The sequence below is a fragment of the Trematosphaeria pertusa genome (assembly GCF_010094035.1).
Source record: "Trematosphaeria pertusa strain CBS 122368 unplaced genomic scaffold BU26scaffold_23, whole genome shotgun sequence".
Classification (NCBI taxonomy): Eukaryota; Fungi; Ascomycota; class Dothideomycetes; order Pleosporales; family Trematosphaeriaceae; genus Trematosphaeria; species Trematosphaeria pertusa.
The window spans coordinates 365799-388637 of NW_022987234.1; the positions used below are offsets into that span (position 1 = coordinate 365799).

Consider the following 22839-nt stretch of genomic DNA (forward strand, 5'->3'; position numbering starts at 1 on the left):
CTATGGCAAGGCGAAGCTTTCCTGGCCGCGAACGTCGCAAGAGAGCATCGGAACGAAAGTAGACGGCAGGCCCAAGCGGAAGCCACCCGCCAGGCTGAGCAGCAGCGACAAGAGCAGCAACGAATCCACGATGAACGTCTGGCGGAGCAACGAGCCCGGGCTGCTGAGTGGGAGGAACGCCAGAGGCAGGAAAGAGAGAGAATACGCCGCGAACAAGAGGCAGCAGAGCAACGGCGACGAGAGGAGCAGGCAGCGGCAGAAGAGGCGCGGCGAAGAGCAGCCGAAGAAGCCGAGCGACTGAGGAGAGAACGGCTGCGGACCTGCGTGGTCTGTATGGAGGAGAATGACGTCGGGGTTATGGCCCAGACGCCATGCCAGCACTGGTACTGCCGAGCATGTCTAGGAGCAGGTTTTGAGGCGTCTTTCGCGTCGCGGTCCCTCTTCCAGTGCTGCCAGCAAAACGTTCCCGTCGCGCTGGCGGCGGACGTGGTGAGCGAGGACTTCCGAGCGCGCTATGAGCTGCTGGCGCTCGAGCAGACGACGCCAAACCCGACATACTGCGCCAACACGGTGTGCGGTGCATTCATACCACCTGCGAACTACCACGGGCCCGATTCGGCGCGCTGTACCCAGTGCCAGACAGACACCTGTAGACATTGTCGGACACGAGGCCACGCGGGACGCGGCTGCACGGCGGACCAGGCCACAGAGCAAGTACGCGCGCTCGCGGCGGTGACGGGGTGGAAGCCGTGTCCTCAGTGCGGGAACATGGTGGAGCGGAGGGATGGGTGCCTGCACATGACGTGTCGATGCCGCGCCGAATTCTGCTACCGTTGCGGCAGGTCATGGACGCAGTGCCAGAGCAACTGCGGGCCCGGAGGCAGATACCATTGAGTGAACGCATCTTGATCAGGCGTGTGATGGAACATGGTGTCTTCTAAGGTTACTTCGTCGCACGTGATTAGTCCCGGGACTGGCTCGCCGTGCCTCCGAGATTTGTCCGGTCGGTCGCAGCCCACCAATGACGTCACGCGGACTAGACTCTTTCTAGCATATATAGACTGGAATCACCGTCCGGTTGGACAACAACCTTCCCCTTGCCGTAACTACCCGCGCCCCACCCTCCATATACTCAGACGAACACGGGAAATCCCTACTAGAAGACTCCAACTCCCCCACCGCCGCTTCACCACATTCTTCAGCAACCTCCTCCGCGCCAGGCATCGAACAGAAACCCCGGCAATGGATCTCGGGTCTTTCAGATCTACAAGCTGGAGGGAATACGACGTACTCAACTTCGAGATCGACCTTCAAGATTGGAATCGAATCATGCCTCGCCCAAGCGACGCGAAGACATCCGTTAGGCCGGTTCCTTAGGTTCTTTCCTTGCCATTTCACCGTCACTCCGGCCTATCTTCCTCCGGAGTGTGTCCACCGTTGGGCCTGGTCGAGCTCAAGACGTTGAGTCAGCGATGACCTAACGTCTTCGATGTGGAAGGCTAACTCCTCCGAAACCGCCGTTCGCTCAGCAATGCGTACACGATTGGGCGGCATTTCACGGACGACATCGCCGCAATGAACATCTGCGCAGTGAATGACCCCGCCAAGAATGGAGGCCTTATTGGCGAGTGCTTACCAAGCACCACGGGGCGAGACGAACAGTCGCTGCAGGAGAAGGCTGACATTCCTCTGCATCGGAGGCAAGTGCTTAAACACAGGCAGCTACCGCGAACTTATCTAAGTCTCCTGGCTGGTGCTATTATGTATCCGCCACAGTAGGTTCCGGATAGTGCGATAGAAGTATTGTGATTGGAAGATCTAAGCTCTAGGGCACACACTAATCCACGATCGCGGAAGCGTTGATGGGTTGATCGGTTGACCGCACGAAGATCGAGCACCTGGCGCGCTGGTTTTCCGGTTGGGTGAAGGAGGTTATTTGGGCGTGCAGGTAGTTATCCCATGTGCGGTAGAAACGTTGGAATTGGGAGGTCCAAGCTCGGGGAGGAATGAGACAGCCGTCTTTCGAGCACACTCGCCGTGCGGATAGTACAGATCAAACCAAGAATTCCACGTGGTCTCCGATGGGTTCGAAATGAACACGCCACAGTCACAGCGTGCGTATGCTCCTAAAGAAAGCGACAAGGGTTCAAGAGCTTTAATGACGTAGAAGGCGTTTCCAAGCTAGAAAAGAAGGCGAGGTACAACTTATGCCGACTCGTTGGAATAATGGATTGTGACGATGTTGTGGGCAGCGGTTTGGGTACGGTTCGCGCTAAGGCGTAGTGGGTGATCATCCGATGCACGGGCCACCCAGCCTCGTGGAAATGTCAACACCAGCCATCAACTTTCCTGCCATCGCAATTGTGAAACCGCATCTCGCCATCATGACCTTTATAATGCGGGAACCGCCGATTATTCGAGCTGCTCTTCACCTATCTCGGCCAGTGCTCGTCGCACAGCAACCACGCTCTCTCAATCTACACCTACGGCTTCTAGACCCTCTTTGACCACGCTTTAACATGCTTTTCAACACGCTCTACCTTACGTTCCTGCTCTCGACTCTATCTGCGGGACTGCCGCTCGAAGGTGCACTGCAACCTCGAGAAATTATTCCCCGCGCAAAGTCGTACGCCATCGTCAACGTGGATGGCGGCTCTTCCACTCCTCCACCTGCAGAAACCACGACAGTAACCGAGGACAAGACGAAGACCATCAAAGTCACAGACGCTGCTTCGACGCCGACAGACACTGCGACTGCGACGCTCCACCCAACGCCTGCGCCGACCGGCTCCGAACGTTCAAGCGGCCCTACGAGAGCAACAAGTTCGTCGCCGGCGACCACTCCCCAACCGAAACCCAGTTCGTCCGAACGGCCGGTCGCGACTCCTGCGCCTAGCATTGTAACGATCGTCATCACGGAAACAGCTGCGCCGACAGAGTACTACGATAACGGCATGTGGCATACAAGCTATGTGGTCAAGACGTTCTGGGCAGCCGCTGTGGCATCTTCGACCATTTCGACCTCAACGGTAGCTGCATCTGCCTCTCCATCGCTGCCGATACTGGAGGACGCGGCTCTATCGTACAATCAGACGCACGGAAGGCGCGCTGCTTGGATGCGGCGCGACGAGGGGACGTTTGCAGATTGACTTCTTGAACATATTTTGCGCTGAGCAGGCTTGATTGGACTACTGTAATGATTAATGGAGGATATGGATCATGCGAAACCACATTCAGCATGACTTCTGGATAGATATGGCACGGCAACGGCTGCATTGGGACGGCGTCTTGCGTTGCACGGCTTGATGGAGAGTCGCAATTAGATTGAAGACTTATGTACAAAAGATCATCATACCATTAACTCCATATGGGCCCTTTCTTCTCTCTGTGAGTCCTGAATTGCAAGTGAACGAAGACGAAGCCCGGAGCTCGGAGCTACACCCCTGTCAGTCGCCAAGGCAAGCGTAATGGCGGACGGCAGCCTCACACCAACGCTACCCCATCCACTCGCTGCACCCCGGAACCGCCGCTCATTCAACGCACAATGGCGTCGCCGCCTCCAGTCGAGGACCAGGCGCGTCTGCTCGAGGATGCCCTGGCCGTCGTGCGCCAGCAGACGATGCTCATGCGACGGTGCCTCGAGACGCCTGGCAAGTTGATGGATGCCCTAAAATGCAGGTATGGGAGCTCTACCCGCAGTAGGAATAATCACAGCTGGTTCAGATAAGCTGATATTATAATTGCGCAGCTCTACTCTAGTCTCGGAGCTGCGGACGAGCAGCCTAGGCCCCAAGCAGTACTACGAGCTCTACATGGCCGTTTTCGATGCCCTCCGCCATCTCGCCGTCTACCTCCGCGACAACCACCCTGTAAACCACCTCGCCGATCTCTACGAGCTCGTCCAGTATGCCGGGAATATTATACCGCGTCTCTACCTCATGGTCACCGTCGGCACTGTCTACATGGCCATTGAGGATGCGCCGGTCAAGGAGATAATGAAGGATATGATGGAGATGAGTCGCGGAGTCCAGCACCCCATTCGCGGACTGTTCCTCCGCTATTATCTCGCCGGCCAGGCGCGAGACCATCTACCCACCGGCGACGGCGATGGACCGGAGGGGAACCTGCAGGACTCCATCAGCTTCATCCTTACCAATTTCGTCGAAATGAACAAGCTGTGGGTGCGGCTACAGCATCAGGGACACTCGAGAGAGCGGGAACAGCGGACCAAGGAGCGACAGGAGCTGCAGCTTCTGGTAGGCAGCAATCTGGTCCGGTTGAGCCAGCTTGTGGATTTGGAGAACTACAAGAAGATCTTGAACCCGCTGCTGGAGCAGATTGTCCAGTGCCGGGATGTCCTTGCGCAGGAGTATCTGCTGGAAGGCATGTCAAGCATCTCACTTCTGCACATTTCTGGCTAACTTCGTGAACAGTGGTCACCCAGGTTTTCCCCGACGAGTTCCACCTGCACACCCTTGACCAATTCCTCTCCGCGGTCGCACGATTAAACCCGCATGTGAACGTCAAGGCTATAGTCGTTGGCTTGATGGATCGTTTATCGGCATACGCACAACGAGAGTCCGAGTCAGAAAGCCTTGAGCAGCGCAAGAAGACTGAAGAGGAGGCAATAACAAACCTCATGGAGCAATTGAGGATACGGAAGGAGCAGAAGCCCTCCGAGCCGGAACCATCGGCTGCGCAGCCGAACGGGAACGCGTCCGAAGCTCAACCCGGTGCGGAAGAAGCGCCGTTGGCATCGTCAACGACGGCTGCAGCTACACCAGCGACCGAAACAGCTGAAGCCGATGGCGACGATGACATGGAGAAATCACGCGGTATCCCTAAGAACGTGAAGCTATTCGAGATCTTCCACGAGCAAGTAGCGACGCTCGTGAAAATGCAACGGTTAACGATCCAGGACACCATCGGACTGCTTGTTTCGCTAGCGAATCTTGCTTTGTGAGAGTGGACGTTTCATAAATCATGGATTGTGCTGACGAGAGCAGGAACATATACCCAGAACGACTCGACTACGTGGACCAAGTATTAGCTTTTGCGAACCAGAAGGCCACCGAATATGCGAACAGCGCCGATCTGCATTCACAGACATGTCAAAGCCAGATCCTCAGCCTACTCCTCGCCCCAATTAAAGCCTACACCTCCCTTTTTACCGCAACAGCATTGCCGAGCTTTGTTCCTCTACTGCACAATCAACCATATCCAACCCGGAGAGCCGTAGCAGGCGAAGTAGCACGCAGTCTGCTTAGAAATCAGACTCATATCACTTCCGTGGAGAATCTTGAAAGTGTGCTGGAGATTCTCAAAGTCCTGATCAAGGAAGGAATACAGCAAGCGACCGGCTACCCCGGTGGCCCGATTCAGAGGAGGGCCATGGAAACCGACGAGACGATAGAAGAACAAGGGTGGTTAGCCCGGATGGTGCATCTCATCCATGGACCGGACAACGACACACAATTCAAGGTACGGACTGGATATTGCTAGTATGACTGTCTCTAATATTGTGCAGCTTCTCCAAACGGCGCGGAAAGCCTTTGGCGAGGGCAATGAACGCGTCAAGTATACCTCGCCCGCGATTATCACAGCTTCGTTGAAGCTCGCACGACGTTACAAAGCCCGTGAGCACTATGAGGATAACTGGTCTTCTCAGTCGTCTGCTCTCTACAAATTCATGCATAGCACGATATCTACACTCTATGCACGGGTTGGCGGTTCCGCAGATCTTTCTCTGCGCCTTTTTATTGGCTGTGGCCAGGTTGCGGACCAGAACGGATTCGAAGAAGTTGCCTACGAGTTTTTCGCACAGGCCTTCACGATATACGAAGAGGCTATCAGCGATTCCCGAGCCCAGTTCCAGGCTGTATGCGTCATCGCGAGCGCTCTGCACACGACGAGGAATTTCGGCAAGGAGAACTACGATACCTTAATCACGAAGTGCGCATTACACGGAAGCAAGCTGCTCAAAAAGCCCGACCAATGCCGGGCGGTGTACCTAGCTAGTCACCTGTGGTGGGCAACTGAGATCCGAAATCTAGGAGACGAAGACCCGAAGAATGTGAGTCTCTACGTCCTTTTCGCATGCAGACGTGTGTGCTGACTTGCATAGCTTTACCGGGACGGCAAGCGTGTGCTCGAATGTCTGCAGCGTGCTCTTCGTGTAGCGGATGCCTGCATGGACGCTGCGGTGTCAGTAGAGCTCTTCGTCGAGATTCTGAACCGCTATGTGTATTACTTTGACCAGGAGAACGAAGCTGTAAGGAATCCCGCACTCTGCTTAGAGAAGGCGCCGCTGACATTGAACAGGTGACCACGAAATACCTTAACGGGCTGATCGAACTGATCCACTCCAACCTGCAATCCAACGAAAACGCTGCTTCCCTTGAGAACCCTAGGCGGCATTTCCAGCGCACTTTGGATTACATCTCAAGCCGCGAGTACGAAGGCGTGGTCACGACGGCGAAGTAGTCTAGAATGATGAAGCTGTGGGGAGCAAGGTGTGCGGAAGAGTAGGTGGAGGATCTTGACTTTTGCTCCCTCATGGGGCCAGCTCCTTGTACAATTAGCTCGCGAGGAGTTGATGGGCATAGCGAATAGCTTGACTAAACTAGTAGATACGTATTATTTGGAAGAATGAGATGTTGTCGAATGAAGCCCCAGGGCAGTCTTCTGATCGGGTGGGGTAGTGCCTTATAGGGCCCTTGAGGAACACGAGACGGTAATCCAATTTCTTTCCGTAAGTGAGGCGATACTTCGCTCGCGTATGCTCAGCTAACTCTAATGCAGCCTCAACCTAGTCGAATTACTCTTCCCCTCCGCCCACGCCGACGTGTACCCAAACGGCATCCACTTGATCATCCCCTCCACGCGGGATATCGTCCCATTGTCCATCTTGATCAGCTGCGGAATCATATACGTGCTAGGCACCATTTGCGTCCGCGGCACAGTGCCCGACACCCTAGCCGGGTAATCCACCATAGCAACCACCATCGCGACGCCCTTACTCGCATCCGCAACCAAGACACGCCGATCCCGCACCACGCCCGTACTGTTGAAAAGCCCGTTCGGCGTCGTGCCCTGCCCGTCCATCTGCGCGCCGCACGCCATTCGCAGCTGCCGCCCCATGTCGCGCCGCGTGCACGACGGCGTGAAGGGCACGTCAGCGCTGGAGTGCTGCTCCAGGCCGTTGAAGTACGCTGTTAGGACCACAGAGGGCGGGATCACAGCGCCCCCTGTGCTGTTCGTCTTGAAGACTGCGTCGAGCGCGCCGAGCGAGTCGCCCACCCATTCTACAGGGAGCGGTGGCCGCATCAGGGTCACTGTTCCGCCGCGGGCGCCTGTACCTTCTGCGCGCACGCTGAGGGCTTCGATTTCGCTGATCTGCCCGTTAGCGAGGGTGATGCGCAGCGCGAGCACGCCGGGCGTGCTTTGCTCGCGCGTGAGGCCCCAGTAGCCTGCGGTTTGGGTGCTCGGGTCCGCGAAGCGCGCAGCGTAGTCGTCGACGCCTGGCTTGGCGGCGTGTTGCAGGGTCTCCCAGAGGCCGTCGCCGAGGGCGAGGAACTGGCCGTTTTCGGAGTAGCGGACGCCTTTCGCGAGCGGCAGCGAGGTGGTGTCGTTGCGGAGCATCGCGGCGAGCACGTTGTCCAGGAGGGTGTCCAGACAGGCGCGGTCGCACGGCGCGGAGGTAGAGCGGTTGGTCCCCCGTCCGGACAGGTCGTGCGTCTCCCCGGCGTCGAAGGCGGTGCGCTGCCCGTACGGCACCTCGGTGAGCGTCATCTCGATCCGCCAGAGCTTGCCTTCCTCTCCCCTCAGGCGAAATGCCTCGCTGGCCGCCAGCGTGCGCGGGACGTCGAAGTACGGTGGTATGGGGTTGGACGTGCCGTTTACGCTGGGCAGCTCCCTCACCGTGCCATTATGATCGAAGATAGTCATCGCAAGGACCGCCTGCCTCTCCTCATCCACGACCGCGTACCGCCGATCCCGGACTCTCGTCACGAAGCCCAGGAAGCCCGTCTGGAACTGCGCCTCGCAGCCGAGCGACGCAAAGGCCGTGTCGTTGGAGTGCCCGTAGCTCGCATTATTCTTCTGGTTCGTCGTCTGCAGCCCGTCCTCCAGGCGATTGCAGTCCCTATCGAAGAACGAGTAGTTGCCGCGCGGGTCGTTGCGCTCCATGCCCGCGTAGTACTTGTCCGTCTGCGATATCAGCTTCGCGCGCGGGATGCGATCTTCCACAGCTACGGGCTGCAGCCACACGCTCTCCGGCACGCTCATGTTCTCGTACAGCGCGAACCCGCCCGCGTCGCGCGTGATCTGGCTCTCGATCTCGCTGATCAGCCCGCTGGCCGCCTCTCGTTTCAGCCGCACCACGTAGATGATGCCGACGCCGTTCTCCGTCAGCGTCGTTATCGCGCCGACTTGCCCGTTCTCTGGGTCGGAGAAGATATGCCGGTATCGTCCGAGCGAGGTCGCGACGTGCCACTCGCCGGTGCCGAGGGGCACGATCTGGCTGTTCTCGACATACTTGACGTCTGGAGCGAGGGGGAGGCGCGACGGGTCGTGGGCGATGAGCGCGGTGAGGTAGTCGGAGACGAGGGTCTCGAGGCAGGGGCGGTCGCAGGGTGGGGGGGAGGGAGTTTGCCCGGCTGTGAGGGCTGCTAGGGCGCTGATGGCGAAGTGTATGGATGCTTTCATGGTGTCGTCTTTTTGCCGAGGAGGCGTGGTGCGCGCTCAACGCACACTACACTCTTCCTGTCCTGTCCCGTCCTGCAAAATTCTGCACGGCAGGCAAATGGGGAATGTCCTTGCACATATACACGCGATGCGATACGATGCGGGCCATTTCTTTCCTTCCTTGAATTAATTGCCACGCAGGTCGCATAGTTTTGCGGGGCAATTGACAACCCAGCCCTTCTAGAAAGAATCGCGATTGTTTGCGGAAGAATATCCATGGATGCATTACCCCGGATTTTTCGTGTTTAGCCGCTCTGGGAAGTCGATCATTCATATACACACAGTGAGGATTCGACCCATGTAGCGTCGGCGGGGAACGGTGGTCGGCAAATAATGAATGGTGGAGTAGGTAGGGCTTCCCCACATGGGCTTTTGGGGTATGGCCTATGGGTAGGGCATGGCATGGCATGGCAATTCCTACCTACGGAATGAAATAGGCTTGGAAAAGAGAGTTTGTTTATTATTGTTATGTAGACTAAAGTATCGTGGTGTGGGGAGTTGGGGAGTTGGGATTGGTGCGGACTCCTCTCACGTGCAGATGTATATGTATAGGTATACTAGAAGTTAAATACCCCATTGATAAGCCTGATACCTGACCTGATCTAGGTAATTGGGGTGAGGGGCCGTGCACCAAAGGTAGTATTAGAATATGTCCGCACGCAAAAAGATGTACTGCAAGTATCGTGAATGATGGATGTGTGGTAGGTATCTACAAATTAAACTTTCTTCCCCGCCGAACTGACTAGTTAGTTAGTTAACGCTACTCACCCATTGCTCGCTCTTGTTTTACAACCCCAGCCAACAAACCGCCTTCTTCTACTCTCCCATTTCTTCTTTCTGGTCTTGCATTCATTCATGCATACACATGCACGCACTCTTCTCCACCCCAACATCACCTTTCCCCCTCCTCTTCTCTCCTGCTCCCATCATCAACCCCAAACACCCCCCATACAAAAACCTATCTAGAGAAACCACACCGCCGCCCCGGCCCCCAAAAGCGCGCCCACCCCCACCGCCCCCGTCCTCATCGGCGCGGCCGCCGCGCCCGTGGAACTGCTGCTCGCCGCCGTCTCCGCGGGGCCGGGCCCCTCAGACGTAGGATTAATCTGCGTGGTCGGCGTCGGCTGGCCCGAGGTGAAGGGCACCTCTGTGCCGGGGGAGGCGGTGAAGCCCGGCGCGCCGGTTGTGGCGTCCGGGGCGGCGAGGCTGGTGTTGCTTGGGTTGAGGACGCTGGTGGGTGTGAGTATTGTGTGGAAGGAAGAGGGTTAAGTATGGGTTGGGTTGGGTTGGGATGGGTTAGCAGGGGAAGAGAGATGCTTACTTATCAATAACATGCACGACGCCATTAGCAACCAGCACATTCGGCGTCACAACCCTCGCCGCATTAACAAAAACCGTCCCGTTCTCCACCGTAACCGTCAGATTCGCCCCGTTCGCCGTCTGCAAACTCGTCCCGTTCACCAGGTCCGTGCTGTAGCCCACCGTGCCGTTGACGACGTGGTACGCCAGCACGTTCGCGAGGTCCGACTCGCTGAGGTTCTCCAGCGCGGACCCGATGCTCTGGAAGGCCTCGTTGGTGGGGGCGAAGATGGTCACGTCGGGCGTGTAGTTCACCGTGTCGATCAGGTTGGTCGCGTTGATGGCGCCGCGCAGGGCGGTCAGGTTCGCGGCGGAGGCGGTGCTGAGGATGTCGGTGGGGAGCGTGAGGACGGAGTCGATGATGTGGAGGACGCCGCCGGTGAAGTTTTGGTCCTGCTTGTGCTTTAGCATGTGGTCTAGATTCTTTTTCTATAGCGGCGGTGGAAGTTAGCGAAAGGAGGAGTGCGTACAGCTTGCGAAACGGTGGCATTCTGCAGCAGGCCCGAGTAGAAGACCGTCTCGTTGCCAATCATAATCGCCTCGACCACCTGGCCGCCCGTGACATTCGCATACGACTCGTTCGTCAACAGCGTCGGGACGAAAGTGCTCGTGTTCGAGATCATGCTCGACGTGTACGTGCCGTTGAGGACGTGGTACGACAGCAGAGCGGCGACGAGGCCCGGGTCATCAGCCAACTGCGAGCCCGCAGATGAATTGAGGAACGCGCTGAATGCATTGTTGGACGGCGCGAGGATGGTGATGTTCTGCGCGTTGGAGAGGGTGTCAAGGAGCTGCGGTTGCAGCGCGAGGAAGGAGGTTAAGTTTGACAGCTGGTCGTTGCCGGAGAGGGTGGCATTGAGGGATTGGGGGGTGCTGGAGTCTTGGGCGAGGGCGTAGCCCGCGAGGGCGAGGAGGGAGAGGTGTTTGAAATGCATAATGCCAGTGACGAGCAGTTCAATTGGGGCAGCTCGGGAGAGGAAAGAGAAGGAAGAGCAGAAAGTGAGGACACGGCAATCCACTCCGGATGACGATATAAAGAGGGGAAGCTATCCCATAAAATACGTAGCCTCGACCTGTACAAATCTGCACACCTCCCTTCCCAAGACGTAACAAAGCCACTCGTCCCCCTCGAGCACCGCCCCTGCTCCACGATTCCTCTGCCTCAGCCAATGAGCCCAGCACGCCGCACCTGCGGCAGTGGCCATTTCCCGCATCCCAGCCTATGAGGAAGTGACTGAAAGGAGCCAAGCGGTCCAGCGCCGAGCCAAGTGGGATGATGACTTAAGAGAAGAGCTCGAGGAACTGGGCAGCGGTTTGGCATCGTGGCGCCCAAGGAGGCTAACGTCTCTCGCACCATTTAGAAAGCGGATCGCGAGCTTCTGGAGTGTGTGGCTATGTCATTGACGGGTGCTGTTGGATGGACGGGTTACATACCCAGTATATTCCGCTCAGCCAACGCCCGCCTAACCCTCCTAAACCTCACCACAGCATCCAAAGCTCTCGCCCAAGCATCCCAGCCGCCCTCCTCACCAATTGAGCCACCCACGCTGCGAAAAGTGTCCTTGGGCTGTTGGCGAAGAAGAGGTGAGGTCCGCAGAAAGATCCCGGTCGATCCGCTCAGGCGTGGCTTTGTGTGGGGTAAACAGCCCTATACGGCTTGGCACACGCACTCGATCCAACCAACGCGGCCGTCTCCAAGACACTGTGTACGCGGCCCACATACCTAGCCACCGCGATGACCGAATCGTCCATGCTTGTCGAAGATCGAAACACCAATCGCCCTGTAGAGGGTGAAGAAAGCGGGGCACGATCACCTTACACGCTGGATGGACTCCGCAGGGAGAGCATGAATCGTGATGCAGAAAAGCCTGAAGATTTCCCTTCCCACATAGCATGGTTGGTCGCTTTTACTGTCCGGTGCGGTGCCGAATCCCGAGACGTTAGCCAAGCAGAAGTCGTCGTCCTTTTCGAGGTCTTGACCTGCCTTGGTACGGGCTCGGTACGGCGCGACGAAGCGAATCGGGAAATGGTCGAGGCGTAGATGTACCATGGAGATCGCGAGGTAGGGCTCACGCGTGGCCTGATGCTGTGCTGACAAGAGTATCTATGTGTGGCTGGGTATTTCTCCCTAGTCCCTCTCTTTACCTGCAGATGCATCTAGCAACCTTGGAATGGGCGTAGCGGGTATAGGGAATAACCTGTTTCCCTCCGCCATGTACACCTGCATCGCAGGTCAGGAGACACACATACCTTGATAGATCGCTACCGCATCCAGCACAAACTAACGCACTGCACTGCATCAGCGTGGGGATCAGTAGACTATGCGCTGGTTGGGTAGGTTGAGTTGGCGGTTGGCGGAAAGGCGACAAGGCCCTGGGAAGAGCGAAACGATCTCCATTTTTCCATGCAAGCCAAAGACGGGCAAAGAGGCGCTCGCTCAGACGTTACATCGTTGTATCCAACCCAGATCAGCTTCGTAGTAGTACCTAGTAATACAAGCAAGCAAGCATGCACGCAAATCCCAGATGCGTTTCGTGTACTGGACTCCAAGCAGCACCCCAAAAACACCACGCTAAAATCCTCAGATGGAAAAACAGAATATGTCTCCCACTCATAAACCAACAAACAACGCGAAAGCCGCAAAATTCAGCCTCATCTCACAACCTCATCCGCGCCCATACCCAGCACCCGCTCACCACCGCCTTCCGCCTCCCACGCCCTCCTCGCCTCCCACATCTTTGTCGCAACCCGCGTCGCGGTCGCTCGCGCAGTTCCTCCCTGTACCGTCTCTTCCCCTCCAACCAAGCACCCAGCCAGCGTTCTCCAGCCCCAAGCAAGAAACCCAAAGAGCGGTATCCACCACGGCTTAATAAACGCACGGTACGTCATCGTGGGAATGACGAAGGGAAACTCGGGCGCATCGTAGGTGACGCCGTAGCCTTTGTAGGACTTTGCGTAGAGGTGGTGGCACCAAGCTTCGCTGTTCTTTCTTAGCTGCTGCTTTCTGAAATGAGTGGGTGAAATTAGGGGGAGTTGCATACCAGGCCGCGTTCTCCGCCACAAACCACGTGAAGAACGCGATCAGGCAGATGCTGAGCATCGTGAGGCCCCAGCCCCGTCTGCGCGGCTTTAACCGCTCGTCGTAAAACAAGCTCTTGAACCACCTCCACATTGAAAATTCCAGGCACTGATGCCCGCCATTAGCCATACATGGACACTCTTTGTAAATTATCCTTATTCTTTCGCCTCCCTCCGTAACCATATCTTCCACATGCTCTACGCGGTTTTCCACTCTCTTCATACCGCGGGAAGCATCACGGATGCTGGTGCGCGCTGCGCGGAGCCGCTCGTTCATGCGATGTAGGTGCAGGAGTTCCTGCTGGCGCTGACGCTCGGCTTCGTTGCGGGGGGTACGTGTGGGGAGTTGCAGGCCTTGGAGGGTGTCTTCGTCCATGTCGCCTGTTTCGTCGGCGACAGGTGCGAGGAGATCTTCTAGGGAGTTGATGGTAGAATCTCCAAAGTCGTCGGGGCGCCTCTTGCCGTTAGCTTTGGCTTCCTCGACGATTGCTTCTAGCGCTGATCTGGGGAGCGTGGGCCGGGTCGTCTCGGGGGCTAGGGGCTCTGGGGTTTCTTCCTCGGGAAGAGTTGGTCTCTTTTCTGGAGACTTTCTTGGGCTGCCTTTCTTGGGTGACTGGGAAGAAGGTCGAGGTTGCTCTGTGGGTCGATGCACGGTGGCGGGACGGGGCGTATCTACCCAAGCACCAGTTACCACTGGTGTCTTGGGGTTTAATATCGACTGCTCTACTGGCATTGGTGTTGCATCAATGTCGTCCGTCCGCTGTGCCTGTGTAGATTCAGGAGCACGAGTGTGTTGTTGTGAATCCCCGCTATTTTGGTCCTGCTGGGGCTGGCCTTCAGGAACGATAGCATCGGTCTGCGCGGTCGACTCTCTTGCAGCCTCTTCTGGACAAGCTTCGTTTTTGGCACCGGGTGGTGTCGGCGACCTCTCCGTAACCATCGTCTGCGAAGAGCTATCGGGTTGTCTCGCGGGCGCAGTCTGAGGTCGCCCTGTCGTAACTCTACCAGGACTAGGCGTCTGGCTCGACACCCTTGCCAACCTCCGCAACAGATCTTGTGAATCCTCTCTTCTGTGGTGAGAAGGGCGTTTCGAATTGGACTGCGCGCTAGCGAGGAGACCGGGATCTACCGCGCCGACGGTCTCTGAGCTCTTCTTATAGACAATAATGGGTGAATTCTCAACCCCCTCTCCGTTCACTACCTGCGACTTGTCAATGGTCTGCCAGGAATTTGTCCTCTTGCGCAACCGCAGCTCCGATGACCCAGCTCCTTGTGTTTCCTGCTCTGTTGAAGTGCCGTTTGGCTGGCTCAGTGTGGACCGCGCAGACGAAGAGCGCGGGCGCCGCAGTTCCTCCGGCGAGCTTTTTCTTATCTTGCCCAGCCGATTCGTTGTGACGCCCTGTTCTCTGAGGCTCTCAATCTCCCTCTGCCGTATGTCGTCCAGCGCCGTGTTCCGTGGTATGTACGGTGTCGAAGCGATTATGGACGCCTCGTTCAGATCGAAGTCCCAGTCTTCTATTCTTTGCTGACGCGACGAGGAGGGCGTGCCGTGGCGCGAGCTCTTGTGTGAAAGCGGGCTGTCTTCGATAGATGGGCGCGGTACGTCTGCATCGGCAGGGCTGTCCGCGCGGCGGGGAGTCTTCTCGTCATCTTCGGCGGGCCGTTCGATGCCCTCTCCCCGCGCCCCGGGCGTCTGCTCGTCGTCTGACGTGATAGTTCGCATCCAATGCCTCTTAACCCTAGCCTTCCGTCCCCATCCCGCCGGCACCTGTATCGCGGGATCCGACCGCACACTCCCACTGCTGCTCGGCGGGCTCTCGAACTTGACATGCGCATTCGCCCCCAACGCCGCGTTATTCCTCGCATTGTGCCGTTCCAGGTTCTCCAGCGTAACGCCGACGCGCGGATGCGTTCGCGCCTTGCGGAAGGGCTGGACTTTGCCCTGCAGCGCGTCGTTCAAGCGGCGCTCGTCGCGTGCGTTCTGGATCATCAGCCTATCGAAATCATCCGCGTCGTTCTCTAGGGATGTTAGAGATACAACGTCTCCCAGATCCCGCGTGTCATCCTGCGCCCGCTGGTCCATGATGAAGAGCCCATCGGCCCCCGATTTGGTGATGTAGTGATTGTAGTTGGCGCCGGCGATGTTGACCGAAAGCGGGGAGAGTGGCTGGAGTGTCCGGCGCGTACTCATCTGCGTGTCGTCGGGGTCTGAGGCGGGTTCATAGTCGCGCTGATCTGGGAAGGGGCTATCGTATATGTACAGTAACGGTTGTAAGGGGGTGAATTGATCTCTGGTAACTCTGTTGTGTTCATGCGCGTCTCGCTGAGGTCCGCATTTTGGATGGCTCGTGCGTTTCAGGAACTGATCTGCACAGGGATGCCAACCTAGTAGCAAGCTATGTCTCACCTTCACCGTCCATCGCAATAGAAATTGGATGGATACATGCTGCTTTCACGTAGTCACCATCCGTGTTACCTCGATAACTGCCCTGTGAGCCAGTATACGTTCACTATTCTCTGCCCCACGTGACCAACCATCATCATCGAGGCGTCATTCATACATGCACTGAAATATATCTCATTTTCATTGGATAAACCACTCCACATCATGGTTCCTGCTCATCAATTGCCTCCAGCCTCGTTTGGACCATGTCCGGGTCACCTTCCCCGTGCTCGTCTCTCCATGCCCGTAGTACCTCTTCGCGCATCACCCGCCGCGGCGCTCTCTTTCCCGTGAACAACTCAAACTGCGCAAACCCCTGCTCAGGCAAGAGATCCAGACCATCAAGGCATACCCATGCGCGGGAAGCTCCTTCTCGGATCTGCCTCATCAATGGAGTATTCAGTGTTCGATAAGCAAGCTCGATGACCACGCCTCCGGTAGGACTCTGCATCCATTGTGTCGGAAGCGTGAAGTTTGGCGCGGGCAAATCACCAACTGGATGAGTTGGGATACAGGAAAGTATGATGGTTGGCGGACGGAGCTCAGCCGGCCATGGGTCGTCACGCGACTGAAGGATCCGGAACGTTGGATGTGATACTTGGTGCACTGGTGGCAAAAGCCCCGTGCTTGAGCTTGTAGAGACTAAGCGATCGAAGTGCGCAACGAGCTTCTCCGCGTTCGCATAAGTTCGGTTGAAGATGACAATATTCCTAACTCCCAGCTGCAGCATGGCATACACTGCTGCGCGAGCCATACCTCCTGAGCCGACGACTAGGCCGCAAGTCGTTGGGCGTACAGCGTTGGCCGGGGAGAGGCCTCTTCGAATACATGATCGTATGCCGATCCAGTCGGTGTTGTCTCCATAGAGTGCTTTGATCGGTCCCGATTGGTTACGCTCCTGAAACAGTTCGAGGTCGCTCGGAATGCTGCCATCTCCATTGAGATGACGCACGGGTATTAGTGTATTCACTGCCCCTATGGCTCGTGCGTGCTTGCTCAGTGAATGCGTCAACGATATGACTTCAAGCTTGAACGGCTGGCTAACCGCGGTTCCACCGAAGGTGGGGTCTTGGATAAGCTCTTGTAACGTATTTATGGTCGACGTCTGGAGTCTGTCAAAATGGTGTGGCATACCGCAAGCCTTGTAGGCAGCATTGTGCATGGCGGGCGACAGGCTATAACCGGCACTGGCGCCGATGATGTAGAATTTCATGGGGTCGTATGTGAAGGAGGCATAAAGGATATGTGTAGCCTCTTGCACCGTGAGCCAAGAAGTCTCGGGGTTCTGTTCGACTCGTGTCGGGAAGGACGAACAGTCCCTTTGTGATTCTGGGATCACGCTGGTGAGGACCTGGTTGAAGCAGGCGGAGCGACGACCCGCTCGTCCAGTATTGAAGCATATCAGAGGGATAGTCTTATTCTTCTCGTAAACCTTGTTGCGGAAGCTCTGGATGGCAGCATTGTCGTCCATGAACTTGGCTGGACGTGTGAAGCGAACTGCGCTGCAACCTAAGCGTATTGCAGCGTCGTACTTTTCGAGCCAGAATGTGTCGTACCAGTCAACTGGCGCATGCAGGTGTCCAATGATTTTGGTCGAGCCTCTGGATCGAATGATGTCAAGGATAGATTCCTCGTCTAGGGAGAGGTCGACGGTAGCGAAGTGGGGAGCCAAGCGAAGGCCATGCCGTACGTGCTCAGAATAGGATGTTGCGGCGCGTTGGTCTGAAGCCGGTGTTACATGGTAAATAATAGGAACAACCGTGCTTTGCCGGACTCTAGATATGGCCCTGCTGATACGCTCCGCTCTTTCAGCTGTGAGTCGGTCCAAGTCTGGGTCGATTTCCACGGGCTCAACCACCACTTCGAACGCGTCGGCCCCAAACTCTAGCGCCTCAATATCGGCCTCTTGTGAGACGAGCTCTTCGAGTGGAACTTGGACAGCGCAGGTATACTTTCTCAGTTCCACGGGAACCTCTGAGAGGGGAAATCCAGGCTCGATTGTCGAAGTTGCGTTAGACGCAGCTCCACGAGAGTTTCCCGAAGACATGATCAACGACAGAAATTTCAGAAAGGTCCGCTCGGCGCGTTTAAGGGTAAGGAATGCCGGGACTGATGGCTGGTTCGCAGGCACAACGGAGTGGGCAGCCTGAGTCTCTGATACATTGTAGAACTCGTAATTTGAGCATTGTCGGAATATCGGTGTAGTAAAAGCCACGATATCTTGCAGCTTCGACAAATCGGGGATCTCCAGATACTTGTGCACGCTAGAAAGGTCGCGTACGATGTGGATAACAGGATGGGTCTTGGAAAAGTCCCGAAGGAGGAGCTGCCCACTCCGTTCTAGCGAACTTCCGTTGCAAACGATTATGGTGCCTTCGTTGTAGGTGTTGAGTATGTTGCTGAGGAGTTCCTCTTGCCGCAGATTGTGGTTCGACGCTCCGAACTGTTTCCGGTATTTGGCCGTTGAGAAGCCCGTTGCCTCTTGGAAGGAGCTCTCCACGTCTACGACTCGCCTCCGACATGCCATGGACGCCATGACGGCCAATGTGGACTTTCCTGTTCCCCGTATCCCTATCAGTACGACGGAGGCATCGGGGTCGAAGATACGGCGATATTCGGAGGGCGCGGACGCAGGTGCCGGTGTGGTTCGCGGGGTAGATCGAGCGCTGGAGTTCAAAGAGCCTATGGAGCATTAGCTGTGGTCGAGGAGTCCTCGCATGGCAAAGAGCGCTTACAGTTTGCGTCTATGCCATTGCCCTGCCTTGCACGAGATCCGCTGGAGGGTTGGAAAGACGGCGGTGTTCGAGAACGAGTCCACGCTTCGCTGCTAGCCATGTCACCGCTCATGGCCGAGAAAGACCTCTTCGTTCCTACTGCTACCGAGGCCATGGTGGAGGTTCCTCTCTGTCCCCAGCACGTCCCTCAGAGGCATACAGAAGACGTTCGTGACATTTGCGACAATGGGCGGATTGGGTTCGTGAGTCGAGAAAGGTGGGCGGGCCAATCAGTCTAGTGAATACTAGGGAGCTAATCGCAGCTCGAAGCACTTCTAGCTACCAAAAGCCATAGCAAAAGAGAGGTGTCAAGGTGGATGCATGGAGAATGTCCTCGGATAAAAACTTACCCCTCACTCAAAACACGCTAATCCCTTTTCGATCCACTCCTCTCCACTTCGCGATGAACCTCTCAGCATTATGACATTACCAAAAGTCCACAAACTTCAAGGCAGCGCTGCGCGAAAATCGCCCTAACGAATCGATGTACGACTGCGAAGGCATGTCCTGATGGGGATTCCCCCCGTCACTCGACTCCAGTCAGTAGCCGTCCTTCAGCGAACCCAATGCGCCGGTTCAGACGCAGCCTCGCAGCAAGAAAACCGGCGGGTTGGGACGAAGAAACGCAGCTGTTCAGGATCCGATTTGTCGGGCAAACTCCTGGCTAGTAACTGACAACCACCGCATGGACTCTGGGTGATCCCATCAAGTCAGCCAGGAGTCAGCCAGGAGGTGCTTTCCGTCGACAGCAAGCCTGCTGCTAACAGCATCAACATCGCCTACCGACTACGATACTATGCCTTCACAAAGCCAGAACAAACGCGGGACTGGGCCGGCCAACTCCGGCGAAGAGAGCAGGCCGGCGAAGCGTACTCGAGTCTCTAGGGCCTGCGATCAGTGCCGGACTGCGCGGGAAAAGTGTGACGGAGGGCAACCCATATGTCAGACCTGCACATCGTGCAAACGGCCATGCACGTATACGTCACCTCCTAAGAAGAGGGGCATCCAGCCAGGTAGGGCTCTAATATTCTCGGGCAGCGTAATGCTGAGGCTGAGGTGCTTCAGGCTACATTCGCACTTTGGAGCTTGCCTTGACTTGGCTATTCCAGAACACCGGCTGCGAAGCCCTTCTCAACCAGAAGCTCGCCCAGGAACGCTCGGTGCTACTTGGCCGTGACACCAAGGAGTCCAACAAGCTCCACAAGGCCTGGAGACGGAGTCGGTTCTGCAAAGATGTGGACAAGTTGCTCTCAGGGCAGCAGATAACTTCACCTGACGTTGCACATGAGGATAGTGATAGCGAGTCGGACGACCTAAGCCTTCACAATCACCTTCCTAGCCTCGCCCCACAAGAAGACGCGAGGCCATCGGGGTCAGTCCAACCCCCTTTCATCCCAGCTAGGAAAGTCCCCCTGGACGCCTTCAGCCCACACGATACCGATACGACCACAACTATGTCTTTGCCTCCGAACAGCTGGCGCCTCCTCGATATCTACTTCGCCTTCACCCAATCTTGGCTACCCATTTGCGAAAGACCGGATACCCTCAAATTATCGTATTCCTATCCAGAGATAGGCCTTGTCTTGTCTTCAGCAATGCCAAACTCCGGCGACCACGCTGAACTTTGGAGTATACTTGCCGTAGCTTCGCATCAATCGAGGCCTGAGTGTCCAGAAACTGCGGTGGCAACGGAATCTGAGAGTTTGTATAGTGTTGCTCGAAGCTTGATTCCAGACGAGAGGGGATTACTAGGCGTCGGACACGTCAAAGCGATGGTCAACCTTGCAATAGTGCAGCTCGGCCGAGCAAACTTCGAAGCTGCTTGGCTGCTTGTTGGCTCTGCCTCCCGGACCCTGTTGGCGCTCGAACAGTCACCGCAACCGGTTGGTTCTCGGTGGAAACATCTTCTTGGCGCCTGTTTCTTGCTAGATAACCTACTATCTTCCCAACTACATCGCCGCCGATACCTTGAGGTATTCGATCTCCGACGATTTGGACCGATAGAAGAAGACGGACTCGAGGAATGGCAACCATGGAGTAGCCCACTCCATCCCTCCCTGTCGCACGGTTCTAGGACACCGTTGCTCAGCCTGAGTAGCTTCAATAGGCTCCTGGAGATTACTGATATGCTGAGTTCGTCTGAGCAGCCAGCCGACACTGGACTTCCTTCAGAGCAAGTTCTTGGGCAATTGAATTCCTGGAAGGCTTCGTTACCGCCAACGCTTGAATACATCCGCGATGAGCGCAAGCACACGCCGCTGAACCCTCCCGCTGTATTACTACAGCTGAGCCATCTCTACACCTGCTTTGCATTGTCCCCATCACAGCCAGTGCTTACGCAGATCCTCGACCTGCTGGAGAGGTACTCAGATCAGTTTGGAGTCGCCGCATTACCGCCAGTTTCTCACTGCTTCCTACAAAGCTTACAGAGGAGCAGTATGTACCTGGCGCTTGAGGCGACACTACAATTCCGCCTTGAAAGTATTCGTTTAGGAATTAGCAGTACGTGGTCCTCAACTTCACGCGAAGCTCTTGGAGCTACTCCGGTCCCCACGAATGCTCAGGCCCGACCCTCGGTTGTTGAAAATCCGATCCCTACTCCTGAATCTCTTCAAGTGCCTTTCGACTCCCCGTACGCACCAGCCAGGAACCAATCGGGTATCAACCACCGACCGCGAGGAACCTCCTCACTCCTTAACGATCTCCTGCCGGATATGAACACTACAATAACAAACCAACGTTCCGAAGATCCGCGAACCCCCAACTTTGACCCTTTGCGAAGGGACTTTTTCTCGCCCTCATTGTATCAGCACAAATCAACTACGTCTCGCGACATCGAGAGCTTCTTCGATGAGCTAGCCTCTCTGGACGGTGCGGAGATAGTAGACAATCAGCCCCAATTCATGCAAAATTTAGGCTTCGCACCTGATGCAAGCATGGCGGATTTCCTCGCCGCAGATCTCAGCCAGTACCTTCCGATGGCTTCGACGACATTCATGCCTCAAGGCAACAACGGCCCTACCCAACTTGATCCAGCATTATTTGACGCAGGCTGAGGCACGGTGCACAAGGGCACCTGCATCGCGTCAGCATCGCAACACATATCACTTCGGTTTCGGAAAAGCAACCTGAGGCAATTCATGGCTTATATTACAGTGTCAGAATATAATCTACAACCTCGCCTCGCTCAACCTCGCCGCTATCACCCCGTGCACTTTCTTCACCGGCATCTCATGTATTTCCCTCCCGGTCCAATACTTATCTTGCTCCAATCCCTGATATATCATCGCCTCGGTCCCCAAAATGATGCTCCATCCCTCTCGCCGACCAATATCAGCAATCTCAGTCCACGGAGACGGATGATAGCACATCTCTAGTATGGCTCCCTTGTGCGGCTTCTGCAAGAAGCATTCGAGCACTCGACGGGCCTCCATCTCCTCAGCGGTTTGGGGAGTGAAGTTCGGGACGCATGCGACGATTGCGCCTACGCCCTCTAGCTGCTGTGCTTGCTCGACGGTGGCTACGTCGACCAGGGAATCGCCATAGCCTCGTGCCGTACACTCGTCGATTACGGCTTTAACTTCGGCTCGGTCACGGTTGACGAGGTATATCCTACTGGCTTTCATCCACATCCGCAGCGCGTACACAGCGCTCCTCGCCGCTCCACCTCCTCCTATTATCAGTGCTGGCCGTTCGTGGAAACAGGAGTCGGGATCCGGAATATTCTGGTAGAATGAATCTCGTATACCAACCACATCCGTGTTGGTGCCCATGTACAGACGCTTTCCTGTCTGAGAGTCTTCTCGGACGAAAAGTGTGTTTACGGCGCCTACGGCCGCGGCTTCTGGTGTGAGGCCATCAAGGTGCTTCAGGATGGCGAGCTTGTGAGGCATGGTTACGGAGGCGCCTGAACAGACGTTAGCGGATGGCTCGAGAGTGTGTTGGTAGAGAGACAGACCATAAAATCTTGGATCCTCTCGCAGTCTCAGGAAGAGCTTCATATCCAACGAGTCTAGTAGGAACTGCGACCACTTTAGGCCTAGTCCATCGTATACGGTTTGGTGGAAGAGAGGGGAGAGGGAATGCGCGATCGGGTGGCCGAAGAGGTAGCCATGTCGCTCAACCGCATCAATCAATGGTATCTCTTGAGCAGCCGTATGTGGTTCCATATTGGACGCCGAGCAATCGATGATGAGATGGACCGCTGATGGTGGAGGGACGTGGGCTGATATTGCCATCCAGGAATGGTATAAATGGCAGGGCTTTGAGATCGCCACTGACTAGATCGGACGTCCAGAACTATTTTTTCTCTTCGGAGGACTACTCCAGCGCTTTTCCGGCCCGAGCGGATAGAACAGCGTTGAACATTCTCCCACATTGACCCGGCGCGAGTCATGCAAAGCGGAAAACGTCCATCGGGCCGACGTGGGCTGACTAGAT

General features: G+C 56.2%; 9 protein-coding genes across 9 annotated transcripts; 4 read left to right on the forward strand and 5 right to left on the reverse strand.

The window, feature by feature from the left end:
* Positions 1-357: 357 nt before the first annotated feature.
* BU26DRAFT_440316 (uncharacterized protein) lies at positions 358-894 on the forward strand (the record flags this gene model as incomplete). The annotated part of the gene is made up of 1 exon (XM_033824386.1): positions 358-894. One exon carries the CDS (start codon positions 358-360, stop codon positions 892-894), a length of 537 nt encoding a protein of 178 aa, XP_033676550.1.
* A 1512-nt stretch (positions 895-2406) lies between these two features.
* BU26DRAFT_172689 (uncharacterized protein) lies at positions 2407-3374 on the forward strand. The gene has a single exon (XM_033820294.1). It carries the CDS (start codon positions 2520-2522, stop codon positions 3147-3149), a length of 630 nt encoding a protein of 209 aa, XP_033676551.1. The 5' UTR covers positions 2407-2519; the 3' UTR covers positions 3150-3374.
* A 123-nt stretch (positions 3375-3497) lies between these two features.
* Positions 3498-6553, forward strand: BU26DRAFT_172714 (vacuolar protein sorting-associated protein 35). The gene is made up of 7 exons (XM_033820296.1): positions 3498-3678; positions 3749-4383; positions 4434-4959; positions 5007-5481; positions 5528-6073; positions 6125-6271; positions 6322-6553. The coding sequence occupies exons 1-7, from the start codon at positions 3545-3547 to the stop codon at positions 6481-6483; spliced, it is 2625 nt and encodes an 874-aa protein (XP_033676552.1). The 5' UTR covers positions 3498-3544; the 3' UTR covers positions 6484-6553.
* A 239-nt stretch (positions 6554-6792) lies between these two features.
* On the reverse strand, positions 6793-8706 carry BU26DRAFT_511338 (uncharacterized protein; the record flags this gene model as incomplete). The annotated part of the gene is made up of 1 exon (XM_033827297.1): positions 6793-8706. The coding sequence occupies one exon, from the start codon at positions 8704-8706 to the stop codon at positions 6793-6795; it is 1914 nt and encodes a 637-aa protein (XP_033676553.1).
* Positions 8707-9707: 1001 nt separating this feature from the next.
* On the reverse strand, positions 9708-11039 carry BU26DRAFT_511339 (Fasciclin-domain-containing protein; the record flags this gene model as incomplete). Its single annotated transcript, XM_033827298.1, has 3 exons — positions 9708-9975; positions 10067-10497; positions 10575-11039. 3 exons carry the CDS (start codon positions 11037-11039, stop codon positions 9708-9710), a joined length of 1164 nt encoding a protein of 387 aa, XP_033676554.1.
* A 1717-nt stretch (positions 11040-12756) lies between these two features.
* On the reverse strand, positions 12757-15265 carry BU26DRAFT_440413 (uncharacterized protein; the record flags this gene model as incomplete). The annotated part of the gene is made up of 2 exons (XM_033824390.1): positions 12757-13084; positions 13146-15265. 2 exons carry the CDS (start codon positions 15263-15265, stop codon positions 12757-12759), a joined length of 2448 nt encoding a protein of 815 aa, XP_033676555.1.
* Positions 15266-15690: 425 nt separating this feature from the next.
* On the reverse strand, positions 15691-18705 carry BU26DRAFT_496039 (uncharacterized protein). The gene is made up of 2 exons (XM_033826240.1): positions 18361-18705; positions 15691-18307 (listed from the first exon to the last, which is right to left on the reverse strand). The coding sequence occupies exons 1-2, from the start codon at positions 18512-18514 to the stop codon at positions 15789-15791; spliced, it is 2673 nt and encodes an 890-aa protein (XP_033676556.1). The 5' UTR covers positions 18515-18705; the 3' UTR covers positions 15691-15788.
* Positions 18706-19258: 553 nt separating this feature from the next.
* BU26DRAFT_388168 (uncharacterized protein) lies at positions 19259-21431 on the forward strand (the record flags this gene model as incomplete). The annotated part of the gene is made up of 3 exons (XM_033822672.1): positions 19259-19412; positions 19465-21057; positions 21148-21431. Coding segments are annotated over 3 exons (2031 nt in total), but the record flags the coding sequence as incomplete, so codon positions are not given.
* A 138-nt stretch (positions 21432-21569) lies between these two features.
* BU26DRAFT_440352 (quinate dehydrogenase) lies at positions 21570-22568 on the reverse strand (the record flags this gene model as incomplete). The annotated part of the gene is made up of 2 exons (XM_033824388.1): positions 21570-22306; positions 22358-22568. 2 exons carry the CDS (start codon positions 22566-22568, stop codon positions 21570-21572), a joined length of 948 nt encoding a protein of 315 aa, XP_033676558.1.
* Positions 22569-22839: the final 271 nt, after the last annotated feature.

Excerpts from the sequence above, each read along its gene's own strand:
- BU26DRAFT_172689 (XM_033820294.1), top strand. The coding sequence starts at position 2,520 with ATGCTTTTCAACACGCTCTACCTTACGTTCCTGCTCTCGACTCTATCT.
- BU26DRAFT_172714 (XM_033820296.1), top strand. The coding sequence starts at position 3,545 with ATGGCGTCGCCGCCTCCAGTCGAGGACCAGGCGCGTCTGCTCGAGGAT. Across the intron at positions 3,679-3,748 it reads ATGGATGCCCTAAAATGCAG|CTCTACTCTAGTCTCGGAGC; the intron begins GTATGGGAGCTC and ends ATAATTGCGCAG. Across the intron at positions 5,482-5,527 it reads ACAACGACACACAATTCAAG|CTTCTCCAAACGGCGCGGAA; the intron begins GTACGGACTGGA and ends AATATTGTGCAG.
- BU26DRAFT_496039 (XM_033826240.1), bottom strand. The coding sequence starts at position 18,514 with ATGGCCTCGGTAGCAGTAGGAACGAAGAGGTCTTTCTCGGCCATGAGC. Across the intron at positions 18,308-18,360 it reads CAATGGCATAGACGCAAACT|GCTCTTTGAACTCCAGCGCT; the intron begins GTAAGCGCTCTT and ends AATGCTCCATAG.